This window comes from Lynx canadensis, chromosome B4 (genome assembly GCF_007474595.2).
Source record: "Lynx canadensis isolate LIC74 chromosome B4, mLynCan4.pri.v2, whole genome shotgun sequence".
NCBI classification, from domain to species: Eukaryota; Metazoa; Chordata; class Mammalia; order Carnivora; family Felidae; genus Lynx; species Lynx canadensis.
Window position 1 is genome coordinate 81,235,661 of NC_044309.1, and position 13,581 is coordinate 81,249,241.

At 35.3% G+C, this 13,581-nt stretch overlaps 1 protein-coding gene and 1 pseudogene across 1 annotated transcript; both read left to right on the top strand.

Annotated features, from left to right (window-relative positions):
* The first annotated feature begins 4,498 nt into the window (after window positions 1–4,498).
* LOC115518288 (olfactory receptor 6C1-like) lies at window positions 4,499–5,434 on the top strand. Its single transcript, XM_030321714.1, has one exon. The coding sequence runs from the start codon at window positions 4,499–4,501 to the stop codon at window positions 5,432–5,434; it is 936 nt and encodes a 311-aa protein (XP_030177574.1).
* Window positions 5,435–7,166: 1,732 nt separating this feature from the next.
* Window positions 7,167–8,789, top strand: LOC115518724 (annotated as a pseudogene).
* Window positions 8,790–13,581: the final 4,792 nt, after the last annotated feature.

Sequence of the window (13,581 nt, forward strand, 5' to 3'; positions counted from 1 at the left end):
AAACTTTAAGTAGCCTATGCTACTTAAAATCCATGTAGGAACTGTACCAGTTTTAAAACACCTTCTGAAATTTTTCTCTTTCATATATTTGCTCCTTTCTCACCCTCTGTACTCAAAGAAATCTATTCCCTCTAGATAAAATGGAAAATTTAAGTCAAAAACATTAACAGTAGAGAGCAAATGTGTTCAGTGAGAGGAACTGTGTTCAGGACACTGATTTCCCTGGATTACAACAATGGAAACCACTAATATTTTTTATATTTCAGCCATTCTGCATATCAGTGAGACTGTATGAAATCAAGGTAAGTAGGACATAGGGGAGGGAATGGTAGTCTCTCAAACCTTATCATTGATTCATTACTTATCAGCTCAAAGTTTAAGCAGATTCAATAGGGTATATTGGAGTAGTATTTTGCAACTGGATAGATTTATAAATTAAAGAGATCTTAGCATATTTTATTATATAAATTTATTCCTTTTCTTAAATAAAAAGCAAGAAATTACCACTCTATGCCTGTGTTTCTAATTTAATATAGACTATGTAGTACTTTCTTTAAGAGAACAGAGTTTAATTTTAGGTATTCTCTGATTAAACACTTGTTAGCTATACGAATATATCTAAGGTACAAAAACACACTGACCCTAATGCTTCATTGGGAATAAAGATAAAACTTCCATAGGTGTGTCCTAATGGCTATATGAGATAGAATATAAATGTCCTTAGAATTTCATTGGAATAATGGTTTTGGTCAATTACAGTTAACTATGAATATTCTGCCCAAAGTTGGAAATCAATTTCAACCAAAAGAAAATAAATACACCAGTTCTTCTTAAAGCATAGTAAGTGCCACATGGTTTATAGAGCACTTGCATATATATTATTAAATTCATTCTGAAGATGCCCTTGAAATTTTAACTCCATGATAAACAGAAAAAACTGATGCTTAGGGAATTTAAGAAACTGCCAAAGTCACACTTCCATTTGTATCTTCAAATCACATTCTCTAATTGCAGAACCCATATGCTTTCTGTCATAGTAATTTACCCTAGACTGTCATGAATAAGACATTAAGTGGTTTTTTTTTAATGTTTATTTATTTTTGAAAGAGAGAGAGTGAGTGGGGAAGGGGCAGAGAGAGAGACACACACACAGAATCTGAAGTAGGCTCCAGGCTCTGAGCTGTCAGCACAGAGCCCAATACAGGGCTCCAACCCACAAACCACGAGATCATAACCTGAGCCAAAGTTGGATGCTTAACCAGCTGAGCCACCCAGGCACTCCAAAAATTAATAGTTTTGATATCATAATATTATTATCACTTTATGTACTCTTCCTCTTTGCTTATTTTTGTCTAAATAAAGAACTGAAAGTTTGAGGTTAGGAGTTGGTATTTGCCAACAATTCCTACAGGTACAATCCTTCCAGCCACTCATTGGTTTCTCCAGGGGAGTCTTAGCTTTATTCAGACCAAAAGAAGTTCTTAGTGAACACTAGTGCCATGGCCCAAAGCCCAGCAAGATTGAACATTGAAAGTAAATTTAGAGTAATTATGAAGCCAACCTAGATGTTACCCACAACACTGAATTAAACAATTTTCCTTTCCTCTAACGTATCAGCCAAAATGCTGAAGAACTCTTTACTCATAAAGTAAAAAAAAAAAAAAAAAAATAGTGATGTGATCATAAAGCACAATGCTTGGAAGCCATGATTCATGAAGTTTCTCTAATGATCTCTAATAAGGTTTAACTGAAGAGTGAATTTAGTAAACATAGAAAAAGTTGAAACAATTAGCCTCTCAAAGTTATTGTATTACTAAGGGATATGTCTACCCAGTGCAACTAGGACATTATTAACAACAACAAAATGCACTGCAAATAAAATGGAATCAGTCTAAAGCTCTTAATCTCTTAAAGGAACATCCTTTTGGTTCTTCACATATCCTTTAATACAGAGTCCCTTTCTCATCTTGGGCATCAAAGAAGTTATCAGTTTCTACTTTATCTAAAGGGTTATTGTTAATACTAAATTGATGGTAAAAAATTTGAAAGGGCATTAACTAGGGGTGCTTTCAGAATGAAACCTTGAAGGTACTTTGTGGCCATCTTATTCAACAAATATGAAGTATTATTGTTAACTTTCATTTTGAATATGTCAAAGAGCCTGTCTCAGGGGTCCTTGAAGGGATTCTTGATTTTGACTAAAAGGGTGGAAGATAATATAGAGGTTAAACTAAACCGTGTTCTTCCGGGGGGAAATATGGATCTGCCTTCAGAAACAATAAAGAGGAGGTTCCTCAAAAAATTAAAAATAGACCTACACTATGACCCAGCAATAGCACTGCTAGGAATTTACACAAGGGATACAGGAGTACTGATGCATAGGGGCACTTGTACCCCAATGTTTATAGCAGCACTCTCAACAAGAGCCAAATTATGGAAAGAGCCGAAATGTCCATCAAGTGATGAATGGATACAGAAATTGTGGTCTATATACACAATGGAGTACTACGTGGCAATGAGAAAGAATGAAATATGGCCCTTTGTAGCAACGTGGATGGAACTGGAGAGTGTGATGCTAAGTGAAATAAGCCATACAGAGAAAGACAGATACCATATGGTTTCACTCTTATGTGGATCCTGAGAAACTTAACAGAAACCCATGGGGAAGGAAAAAGAAAAAAGAGGTTAGAGTGGGAGAGAGCCAAAGCATAAGAGACTCTTAAAATCTGAGAACAAACTGAGGGTTGATGGGGGTGTGGGGGGGGGGTGGGTGATGGGTATTGAGGAGGGCATCTTTTGGGATGAGCACTGGGTGTTGTATGGAAACCAATTTGACAATAAATTTCATATATTGGGGAAAAAAAGAAACAATAAAGAGGAGTTAAATGCTTAGAGATATCCTTTATCCTCTGCATGAATACATCCTTGGGATGGTCTCAGACTTGAGGAATCATATGCACCTTGTTAAACACTGAAGTTTATTTCTCCCAAAAGGCTGCTGAATGAATGAAGGCATAACATGCATCAGGCTTAGTTGTTGCTGGTAAATGAATACAATTCATTGAATTTTCATTAACATCTTTACAAAAATAGTATAGTATACCTTCCCCAAGACTGTGATATTGATCATCTCTCCCTACAGTTTCTTTAAGCATGTTCTCTGACCCTACAAAACTGGGGTATCAGTACTCATTTTCAGTGATGTTCACATGAACCCTTCCTTACCTATTGTAACTTCCTTCATAGCTTTTCATACATTCCCTCAAAGGTTTCATCAGTAGCTAGAGTATGAAAGTCAATCATGGTATTATTTTTCAGAAAAGTCTTAAAATTGAAAGGAAACATGGGAGAAAAAAAACTATGCAAAAATTTTAAATAAGGGTAAAAATACAGTGCACTGATACATTATTAACTATGGAATAGCAATAATAGATTTTTTAAAGCTGGCTCTCCAATGCCAGCTAAATAGAGCAGAAATTTCAATCTTGAGATTGAAACCAAATATTGTCTATTTGATGAGAATGCATTTGGGGATTTCTAGGTGTTATGAAAAACTAGCGCTTTCAAAAAAGCAACCCCTGATGAAGGAAGACTGATGTTACTGAACAGGAATAAAGTTAATTGAAGGAATGAATTCTAAAGAAATTTAATGAAAGTAACTTTAAAATAATGTTTTATGAAGTTTTCTTTTTTAAATTGCATATTCAGGGGCACCTGAGTGGGTTATGCATCCAATTTTTGGTTTTGGTTCAGGTCATGATCTACGGCTTCGTGGGTCTGAGCCCCACATAGACCTCCTCGCTGGCAGTATGGAGCCTGACTGGGGATTCTCTCTCACTCTCTCTCTGCCCCTTCCACTTGTGCTGTCTCTCTCTCACACAAAATAAATAAATAAACAAACACTAAAAACTTTTAAAAAACTAAATTGTATATCCAAAAACTGGGGTTTCTTTTACATATCTTTGTTATATATTTACTTGATTTAGGGAATTTAGGCCTAGTAGATACATACATTTTGAAAAGTAGATAAACTAAAAAAAAAAAAAAAAAAGCTTTTGCAAAACTAAGACCCAGCCTGTGTGATCTGCAGCCTGGAATTTGAAATACAATAGAGAACTTCACCTCATGGGTGTGTTTGATTCAACAACAAACTCAACATCACTTAATTAATGAATGAGACATGTGTTTATTTTAAGCCTTCTATGACTCTTCTAGGCAGTGGATTGGGTTGCAATGGCTTTGAGGGTAAGAATCTGTGCTAACTTTCAGACAGGCACAATGTAGTGGAGGAGCTCACGAGAGTTTTCAGCACAGATGTTTAGTGTGCTGAGAAAAATAAATCAAAGACTCTTAAACTTTCCCCTGTAGGTGAAATGACATACTATTTCAGCAAAACTCTGGCTCCACACTTAAACTTCTGTTAATCTACGTTCAAAATTTGTTCCTTGGGCTTTCTCCTAGAGATCTGGCTGGAGGACAACAAATAAGCAACTGAGGAATGAGAAACCACACAGAAATAACAGAGTTTATCCTCCTGGGATTGTCAGATGACCCACAGCTTCAGGTGGTGATCTTTGTCTCTCTGCTCATCACCTACATGCTCAGCATCACTGGCAACCTGACCATTATCACCCTTACCCTGCTGGATTCCCACCTCCAGACCCCCATGTATTTCTTCCTCAGAAACTTCTCCTTATTAGAGGTTTCATTCACAACTGTCAGCATACCCAAGTTCCTAGGCACCATGATGACTGGAGATAAAACCATTTCCTTTAATGACTGCATTGCTCAGCTATTTTTTTTCATTCTCTTGGGAGTCACTGAATTTTACCTTCTGGCCGCCATGTCCTATGACCGTTACATTGCCATCTGCAAACCTCTGCATTACATGACCATCATGAATCACAGAGTCTGCATACTCCTTGTCTTCTCTTCGTGGCTAACGTCATTCTTAATCATATTCCCCGCACTCATGTTGCTCCTAAACCTTAATTACTGTAGGTCTAATGTTATTGACCATTTTACCTGTGATTATTTTCCCCTGCTGCAACTTTCCTGTTCAGACACAAAATTCTTAGAGGCGCTGGGGTTTTCCTGTGCTTTGTTCACTTTAATGTTCACTTTGGCCTTGATATTTCTGTCTTACACACATATCATCAGAACAATTTTAAGAATTCCTTCTACTAGTCAGAGGACAAAGGCCTTTTCCACATGTTCATCCCATATGATTGTCATCTCCATCTTCTATGGCAGCTGCATTTTCATGTACATTAATCCATCAGCAAAAGACACAGTGTCTCTGAGCAAGGGAGTTGCTGTGCTAAACACCTCAGTGGCCCCCATGCTGAACCCCTTTATTTACAGCCTAAGGAATCAACAAGTCAGGCGAGCCTTCATGGACAGGGCAAGGAAGATTGTATTTTTCTCCAGATAACGAAAGGCTGTGGTGTCATGAATTAGCCACATACCACATGGCAATTTAAAATATACAAACATGAAATTCAAGGAATTCTTCAAGTCACAATGGCCTTCCTGTTTCCTTATTCATTCTTTGTTTGTTTCTAACAATTTAGAAGCACCTTTAATATATTTCCCATTCAATTATAATAACTTCATATGTCTTTCTAGTTCCCAGTCTTCTGAACACATTGTTAGTTGCAACTTCTTGAGCAACTATTGTTTTATACAGTATCATAGTTTGAGTTTTGTTTAGGAAAACAATTATCACCAGGAATGGAGAGGCTCTGTAAATATTGATATATTTTATTTAATCTATACAGAAAATATAATTATATGATTTTCATTGACAGGAATTCCCTCACCATCTTGTCATTTTTCTAGGAAAAAAAATTCTTCAAATGCCATACGATTTACAGAAAAAAATGTGAAAGTTTTCATTTAAAAAACACATTTAAAAAACAAGAAACATTGCACACTTAATAGGTATGTCCATACAAATTATCTATTGGTTAAAAAAAAAAGCAATCTCTAAAAATATATACTTTTGTATTCATGTTGCCAAATAGATCTCCATATTTACAAATTCCATAATTACTCAGTAGATATAGGTAGATACACAGGTAGATACATATATACAAACATGTATGCATACATACATACTATAGAATATATATAGTATAGTATACTATATATAGTAAGCATACATTTGCACATACTGTAGAAAATTAAGAAGTAATAGCTGTTTTAGATATGTAGGATCAGTTTATTTTCTCTAATTTCATAGAATGTAAGCTCCAGTTTCTAACTATGCTGAAATATTAATTATACTTATTTCTCTACTTTCGGACACGTTTGAAACAAGACATGTGTCTGAATTGTTTAATGCCTAGACAAAATCTTTTAGGTTTTGTAGAAACTTTGTAGAAGCTTTATAGCAGAGCAAAATTTTATATTTATATAAATTTATATTTATATTATATAAATTTATAGCAGAGCAAAAAAAAATCTATAAAACTAGAATTTCACCTGTTAAAATACTCTTCCACTCATTCTACTTAAGGTATTAAATGACTAAAGTATTTTAGAAAGATGTAGAGATGTGTGTGTGAGAGACAAAGACAGAGCGAGAGAGACAGAGAGTAAATAAGAATTATGGGTACAAAAAAAGTATTCTAAATTATATAAATTCCTTTTTAGTAATAGAAAATATAATATAATCCTAATTAGTGGTGCAACATTCCTAATGATCTCTATGCAATTTATTCAATTGACAAAATCAGGAGTTGTTAGAGAACAAAAAACAAAATAAATAATAGAAAACTGAAAGAGATTCAAAATGTAGGAGAAAACTTATAAATGGTTTCTCAATTTCATCTTCTCTGAAGTATAATTTGTGTGTTAAATAAGACAAATAGCTGGCAAACAGGGTTCTATAACCTCTTAACATATACTTCCCCACTGATAAGGCCAGTGTCCAATAAATCTGGTATATATAATGCACTATAGGGATGGAAATGAACCTGTCATAGAGAATAATTAGCTATCAGGAAAAAGTAGGGATTGTTATTAATATTGGTCTCTATATCTAACTGCTACAGTTGAAAATCAGTACAAATTATATTTATAAAGTGATGAGAACATTTAATATGAGATCTACCCACTTATATTTTAAGGCCACAATATAGTATTGTTAACTGTAGGTAAAAATGTACTATAGCAAACAATATTCTTCAATAATATTCATCTTCAACATCTTCAGAACTTGCTCCTTTTACAGAACTGAACTTTGTAGTGTCGTAGACTTTGGGTCTGGAGTTCTCTCTTGTCTAGCAAGAGAGCAGGACACAGGATTGAAAATGTGAGAGAAGCTAACGTCCGGGAGGAGACAAGAGCCCTGAGTAAGGGTCCTTGCTCCATTTTTATTAGGATCAGAAGGCTTACAAGAGTGAATGATGTGCATAGAGAGACAATGAAACCATGAACATTAAGTCATGGGCATGGGGAAAAGGGGGTTTTGGAGATATGTGGTGTTAGGGATTTGGGTCAATACAAAACAAGATTCTGGTGCTGGGTGGAAGGTTGTTTACAGCAAACATGAGGACTCACCTCTGTTTACCTAAACTGGCCTAGGGGACAAGAAAGACAGAGCATGCCACCTCAGGTTCAACAAGGTGCTTTCTTTTGCTAATTAGCTCCACTCTGGGCAACTCTGCACTGCTGTGGTCTATAGCCCTATTTGCCTGTTTATCTAATTTGGTCCTTCCTTCCTTCCTGTGAAACCATCTTTCTGCTATTGTCCCATATCTTTGTCCTAAACTGGGGGCCTTTGCCCCATTTACCTAATCTTGTTTACCCAAACTTGGGTGTGTTCATCCTATGGCTTTCTAATTCTTTATGCCTTGCTAACCCATCAGTGCAGGCTCAGAGAATTCCTAAGCTTATTCCCCACATATAGCAACTATCATCAATTCCCCATTGCCCACCCCAACCTGTCCCAAGGCAGCCACCATCTATTCTCCATTTCTATGAGTTAGACTAATTTTAATACCTCATAAAAGTGGATTTATCCATTTTTTGTTCTTTTGTGACTGACTTATTTCATCTAATGTCTTCCAGATTCATCAATGTTGTCACATATCTTTAAATGAAAAAAAAATGAAAGAGAAAGAAATACCTATATATTTCTAAGCTGGAACCTCTCTTAGAAATCTCATTTACACTGTATGTATTCCTAGATATCTGGAGACAATTATCACCAGGGATAATATCATTTCCTATAACAGCTGTGCAGCCCAACTAGTTTTCTTTGTGTTCATGGGAGTGACTGAATTTCAATTTGAATTTCCATGTCCTTTGGCTACTATGCTGTCATTTGCAAGCCCCTTCATTATACAACCATTATGAGCAGGAAACTCTGTACCCTGTTTATGCTATGTGCATGGCCAGGTATGTTTTTGACCATTTTCCCACCCCTTATACTTCTCCTCCAGCTGGATAACTGTGTTTCCATTGTCACTGATCATTTTACATGTGGCTATCTTTCCCTTTTACAACTGTCTTATTTAGATACATAGCTCCTAGCAGTAATTGGTTTCCACTTTGCTTTCATTACTTTACTATTCACTTTGGCATTTGTGATTTTGTCCTACATATATATCATATCTGCTAGTCAGAGAAAAAAGTTTTTTCTGCTTGTTCTACTTACATGAATGCCTTTTCTATTTTCATATATGCTAATTCATCTGCAAAAATAAAAAGTATCATTGACAAAGGCAGTAGCTATTCTTAATAATTCTGTTTCCCTCAGGCTGAACCCCTTTACACCGTAAGGGGCCAGAAAATATACAAACCTTCAAATATTTGGTCCTTAAGGTATGTTTCATACAAGCAAATCCAAATTTGGGGTAGTATGAATGAATGTTATCATAAAGATTTGATAAAGGAAAATGAAATTTTAAACTAATTTGTACTATCTTCCTATATCTATGTCACAGCTACAGGAAATGCTGAGCTCATTTATTAAGCATTGGTCATAACATAGATGTGGATGGGTTGTGTCTTCCCTTAAAACTATCTGTAAGGGTGCCTGGGTAGCTCAGTTTGTTAAGCATCCAACTTCGGCTCAGGTCATGATCTCACAGCTTGTGAGTTCAAGTCTCACACTGGGCTTGTGCTGACAGCTCAGAACATGGAGCCCACTTCGGATTCTGTGTCTCCCACTCTCTCTCTTCCCCTCCCCCACTCATGCTCTATTTCTCTCTCTCTCAAAAAACAAATAAACATTAAAAAAAATTTTAACTATCTGTAGGTTCCATGTCAGTGATTTATGATTGTGATTTATGATTGTGAATATAAAACCAGTAGTTTTGAAACATAACTCATTTTAATGACTATTCTTATTAATCAAAATGTTTTATCAAAAACACTAATTCCAAAAAAAAATACGAAATCCCTGTGGGTTTTGCCACATTATTCACAATAGCCAAGATATGGAGGCAACACAAGTGTACATTGATAGACGGAAGGATAAAGAAGATGTGATATATCCACAATGGAATATTGCTCAGCCATACAAAAGGATGTTTTTCAACAACATGGATGGACGTAGAGGGTATTTTGCTAAATGTAAAAAATCAGACAGAGAAAGGCAAATACCATATGATTTCACTTGTATGTGGAATCTCGAAAACAAAATAAAGCAATGAACAAACAAATAAAGCAGAAACAGATCCATAAATAGAGAACAAACTGATGGTTGCCAGAAGGAGAGGATTGAGGGATAGGTAAAATGTGCGAAGGAGAGTGGGATGTACAGACTGTCAATTGTGGAATAAGTCACAGAAACAGAAGTTACAGCATAAGGAGTATAGTCAACACTATTTTAATAGCTCTGTGGGTGGCAGCTACACTGTGGTGAGCACGTCATAATGTATAGACTTATTGAAATGTTATGTTGTACAACTGAAACTAATATAACATTGTGTGTTAGCCACATTTCAATAAAAAATGTTTTCTACTTTAATGACTTGAAGTAACGCTGTTCTAATCAACTGATTTTAAATATCTCTTTCTCTTGATATAAAAATATTTTTCCTTTTAAAAGTTACATGAATCATGAAACAAATATCTACAGCACTGTTGTTTTTTCATACTACCTGTAGTGTCTGTCCAATTCTTCCCATTCAGTTAATAAAACTGGGTGTATATTTTACTTTCAAATTATCTGAAGGTCCTGTGTACCCTGTTTTCTGTATATGCTGAAGTCATGTGTTATGTGTTATTTTATGAATTCTTATTTTCTGCATTATTGTTTCTAAAAAAAAAAGTAACACAAATATTTAGGCAGCCACTGCCTCTTATGCTACATAAAAGTTTGATAGGAATTTCATAAACAATATCTCTTCTATACAGATCATATATTCTGTGTCATATATAAGCCAGGTATGTTCTACACCATATCATAATTAATCTTCACAGCTATATAACAAATTAGGCATAGTTATCCCTCTTTACCAATGTGTAAATTGATGCTTCTAAGTTTTGAGTGACTTGCCTAAGATCTTGAGCTATAACAGCCAATATAATAGCCTAATTTGAAAATAACAACAACAAAACAAAGAAAAACTTGTGTTTGCTCTCTTTTACACATCTTTGAAACTCTTCAAGGAGCTGCAAATTTGGCATCGATTTTACCACAAGCACAATTTTACTGGAGCTTTTAACACATGATCTCCTTTGTGCATAATTATATTACTATTATAGAGTTCTATTTATATTATTATAGTCTAGTCAGGGAAGGTACTAACTCTTAATACTCGGCATATAAATGAGAACTTCAATCAATCAAAACAGGAAACTTCGACTGCCATTACTGGTGAGCAATACAGTGAGCAGGAAAGAGAGTCATATGTATTATGTATAAGAGGTATTATGATACCAAAAATTCTTCCAGGAGGCAGATTAAAAATAATGGAGTCAAAGAATGGACTTAGCACAATGTGATAGATTACCAGTTTAAAAATAAATGGCACGGTGTAGAGATGCATTCAGTAGAGATCTACATTAGAAATTAAGACATTTGGTTGCTAATCTGTGTGAAAAACAATGTCAAGGAAAGGAAACAATCGCACTTAGTGCGATTGTTTGCTTGTTTTGGGATTTTTCTTTTCATTTCTCATTGGACACTATCCCACAGGATTTCTTTTCATGTCAGTATTTTATATGTTAGTAGTTTATGTACACTCCTGTTCTGACAATTTTGATTCACTGAATTATTCCCCTTGAGTCAGTGGCAGAGAGAATAGATACAATAGTAAGTAGCTGTACCAGTTAAATCTGTGTAGAAACCATGTCAAAGAGTTAAAACACACTCTGATATTTTTTTCTCATTTGTATATTTGGTCCTTTCTTACTGTCCACACTTAAATAAGTATATTCCTCCTGGGAAAAAATGGCAACGATAAAACAAAATGTTGATAACAGAAAATACACTTGTTCAATGGCAAAGGGAAGTCTATCAGAAATGCTGGTTTTCCTAGAGGACAATGATCAGATTTGCTTATCTTTTACCATTCTAGCCATTCTGACTGTTTGTGAACCTTTAGGAAAAGCAGAGTTGTCAGGCATATTAGAAGGCAGTGAAAGTCTCTCAGACCTAATCATTGGTTCATTACTTAGGTCAATCTTTAATCAAATTAAATGGAATGTAGTGGGGTTATACTTTGCAATTTGTATATACCAAAAAGTATAAAAAACAAGATAGCATATATTTTCTATTATAACAATGTATTCATTCTTAGTGAAAGACAGGAAGTCACTATGTCTCCATCTTGTGTTTCCAACTAAATATAGGCTGGTGGTATTGTGTTTAGGAGAAGAGACTTTAATTTCACATTATATTTGACACTTTCTAGCTGAATGGATTTATGTAAGGTACATGATTGCTCTGAGCCAGTTCTTGATTTGGGAATTAAGATTTAAAAAGTCCAGGGGCGCCTGAGTGGCTCAGTCAGTTAAGCATCTGATTTCAGCTCAGGTCATGATCTTGCGGTTTGTGAGTTCAAGCCCCGCGTCGGGCTCTGTGCTGACAGCTCAGAGCCTGGAGCCTGCTTCGGATTCTGTGTCCCCCCCCCCTCTCTCTGCCCCTCCCCAGCTCACATTCTGTCTCTCTCTTAAAAATAAATAAACTTAAAAAAAAAGTTTAAAAAAAATTTAAAAAGTCTAACAACTGTGTTATAAGAAGTAAATGACATAAATTAAAAAGTCCTTAAATACTACTGAAATAAATAATAACTTTGCTAAATGACAACTTCAGTGAACATCCTTCCCAAAATTAGGAATTAATTCCAACTAAAAGAAAAATAAAATAAATAAAGCAGTTATTCATATATCCTAGTAAATACAACATAAATTACAGAGCATTAAGTTATGAGTTGATATTCAGGCATAAACCCCTATGGATATGTGTGTTACTATTTCTGAAAATATTATTAAATGCTGGAGGAGTGTTTGGTAGGGGGATGGGCTGAATGGGTGATGGGCATTAAGGAGGGCACTTGTTGGGATAGGCACTGGCTGCTATATGTAAGTCATGAATCACTAAATTCTATTCCTGAAATCTTTATTACACTATATGTTAACTAACTTGGATTTAAATAAAACCACATATGTATGTGTGTGTGTGTGTGTGTGTGTGTGTGTGCGCGCGTGCGCGCGCGCTCGCTTGCATGCACACTCAAGCAGGGGAGGGGCAGAGAGAGAGAGGGGGAGTGAGAGAATCTTCAAACAGACTCCGTGTTCAGCAAAGAACCTAACACAGGGCTGTCTCACGACCATGAGAGCATGAACTGAGCCAGAATGAAGAGTCACTCACTTAACCAACTGTTTATATTTATAATGGTATGAATTTCAACAAAACTGAGTCAGCTTAACTTTATTGAAATGAAGAAATATAAAATATTCGATTGATTTTGGGAAACAGTCATCAAAAATTATTATAAGGAAGAATAAAAGCAAGTTCCAATAAAACAATTCTACCAACCACTCAGTGAGATCAACTGTGGAGATTTTGTTTCATGCAGGCAGAGAAAGTGTCACATGAACTCTCATTAATTTGTCAAGAGTGAATGAGCAGTGCCAGAAGTGCATTTTAGTGTAATTATGAAGCTGAGCAGGACGTTGCCCATTACACTGAATTACGTTCTTTTTCTTTCTCTAACATATTAGGTTGAATGTGAGCAACTACTTTATTGAACAATTCCAGAAAAGAAAAAGAAACAGGGTAATAGATACAATAAAGCAAATTACTTTGGAGATAGTCTCTGAACATATTTTTCTAATGACTTTCAATGCGCTTTAACTCTAAAGGAGAGATCAGTGAACAGATACACAAGATGATGAAAAAAACCTACACTTTCAAAATTAATGCATCACCCAGCACAACAGAAAGTCTTTTTTTTTTTTTTTTTTTAATTTAAAACAACTGAAATGAAGTGGAACCGTTCAAAAGGTCCTCTCTCAGGCTGTCAAAGGGACGTTCTTTGGGACTTTGAAACTCATGTCTGTTTTTAAATAGAGTCATTTTCTTACCTTGAACATGAATATCATTAACTAGTTTATCAG

Bases quoted from the DNA above. Each gene is read 5' to 3' on its own strand.
- LOC115518288 (XM_030321714.1), top strand. From the start codon at position 4,499: ATGAGAAACCACACAGAAATAACAGAGTTTATCCTCCTGGGATTGTCA.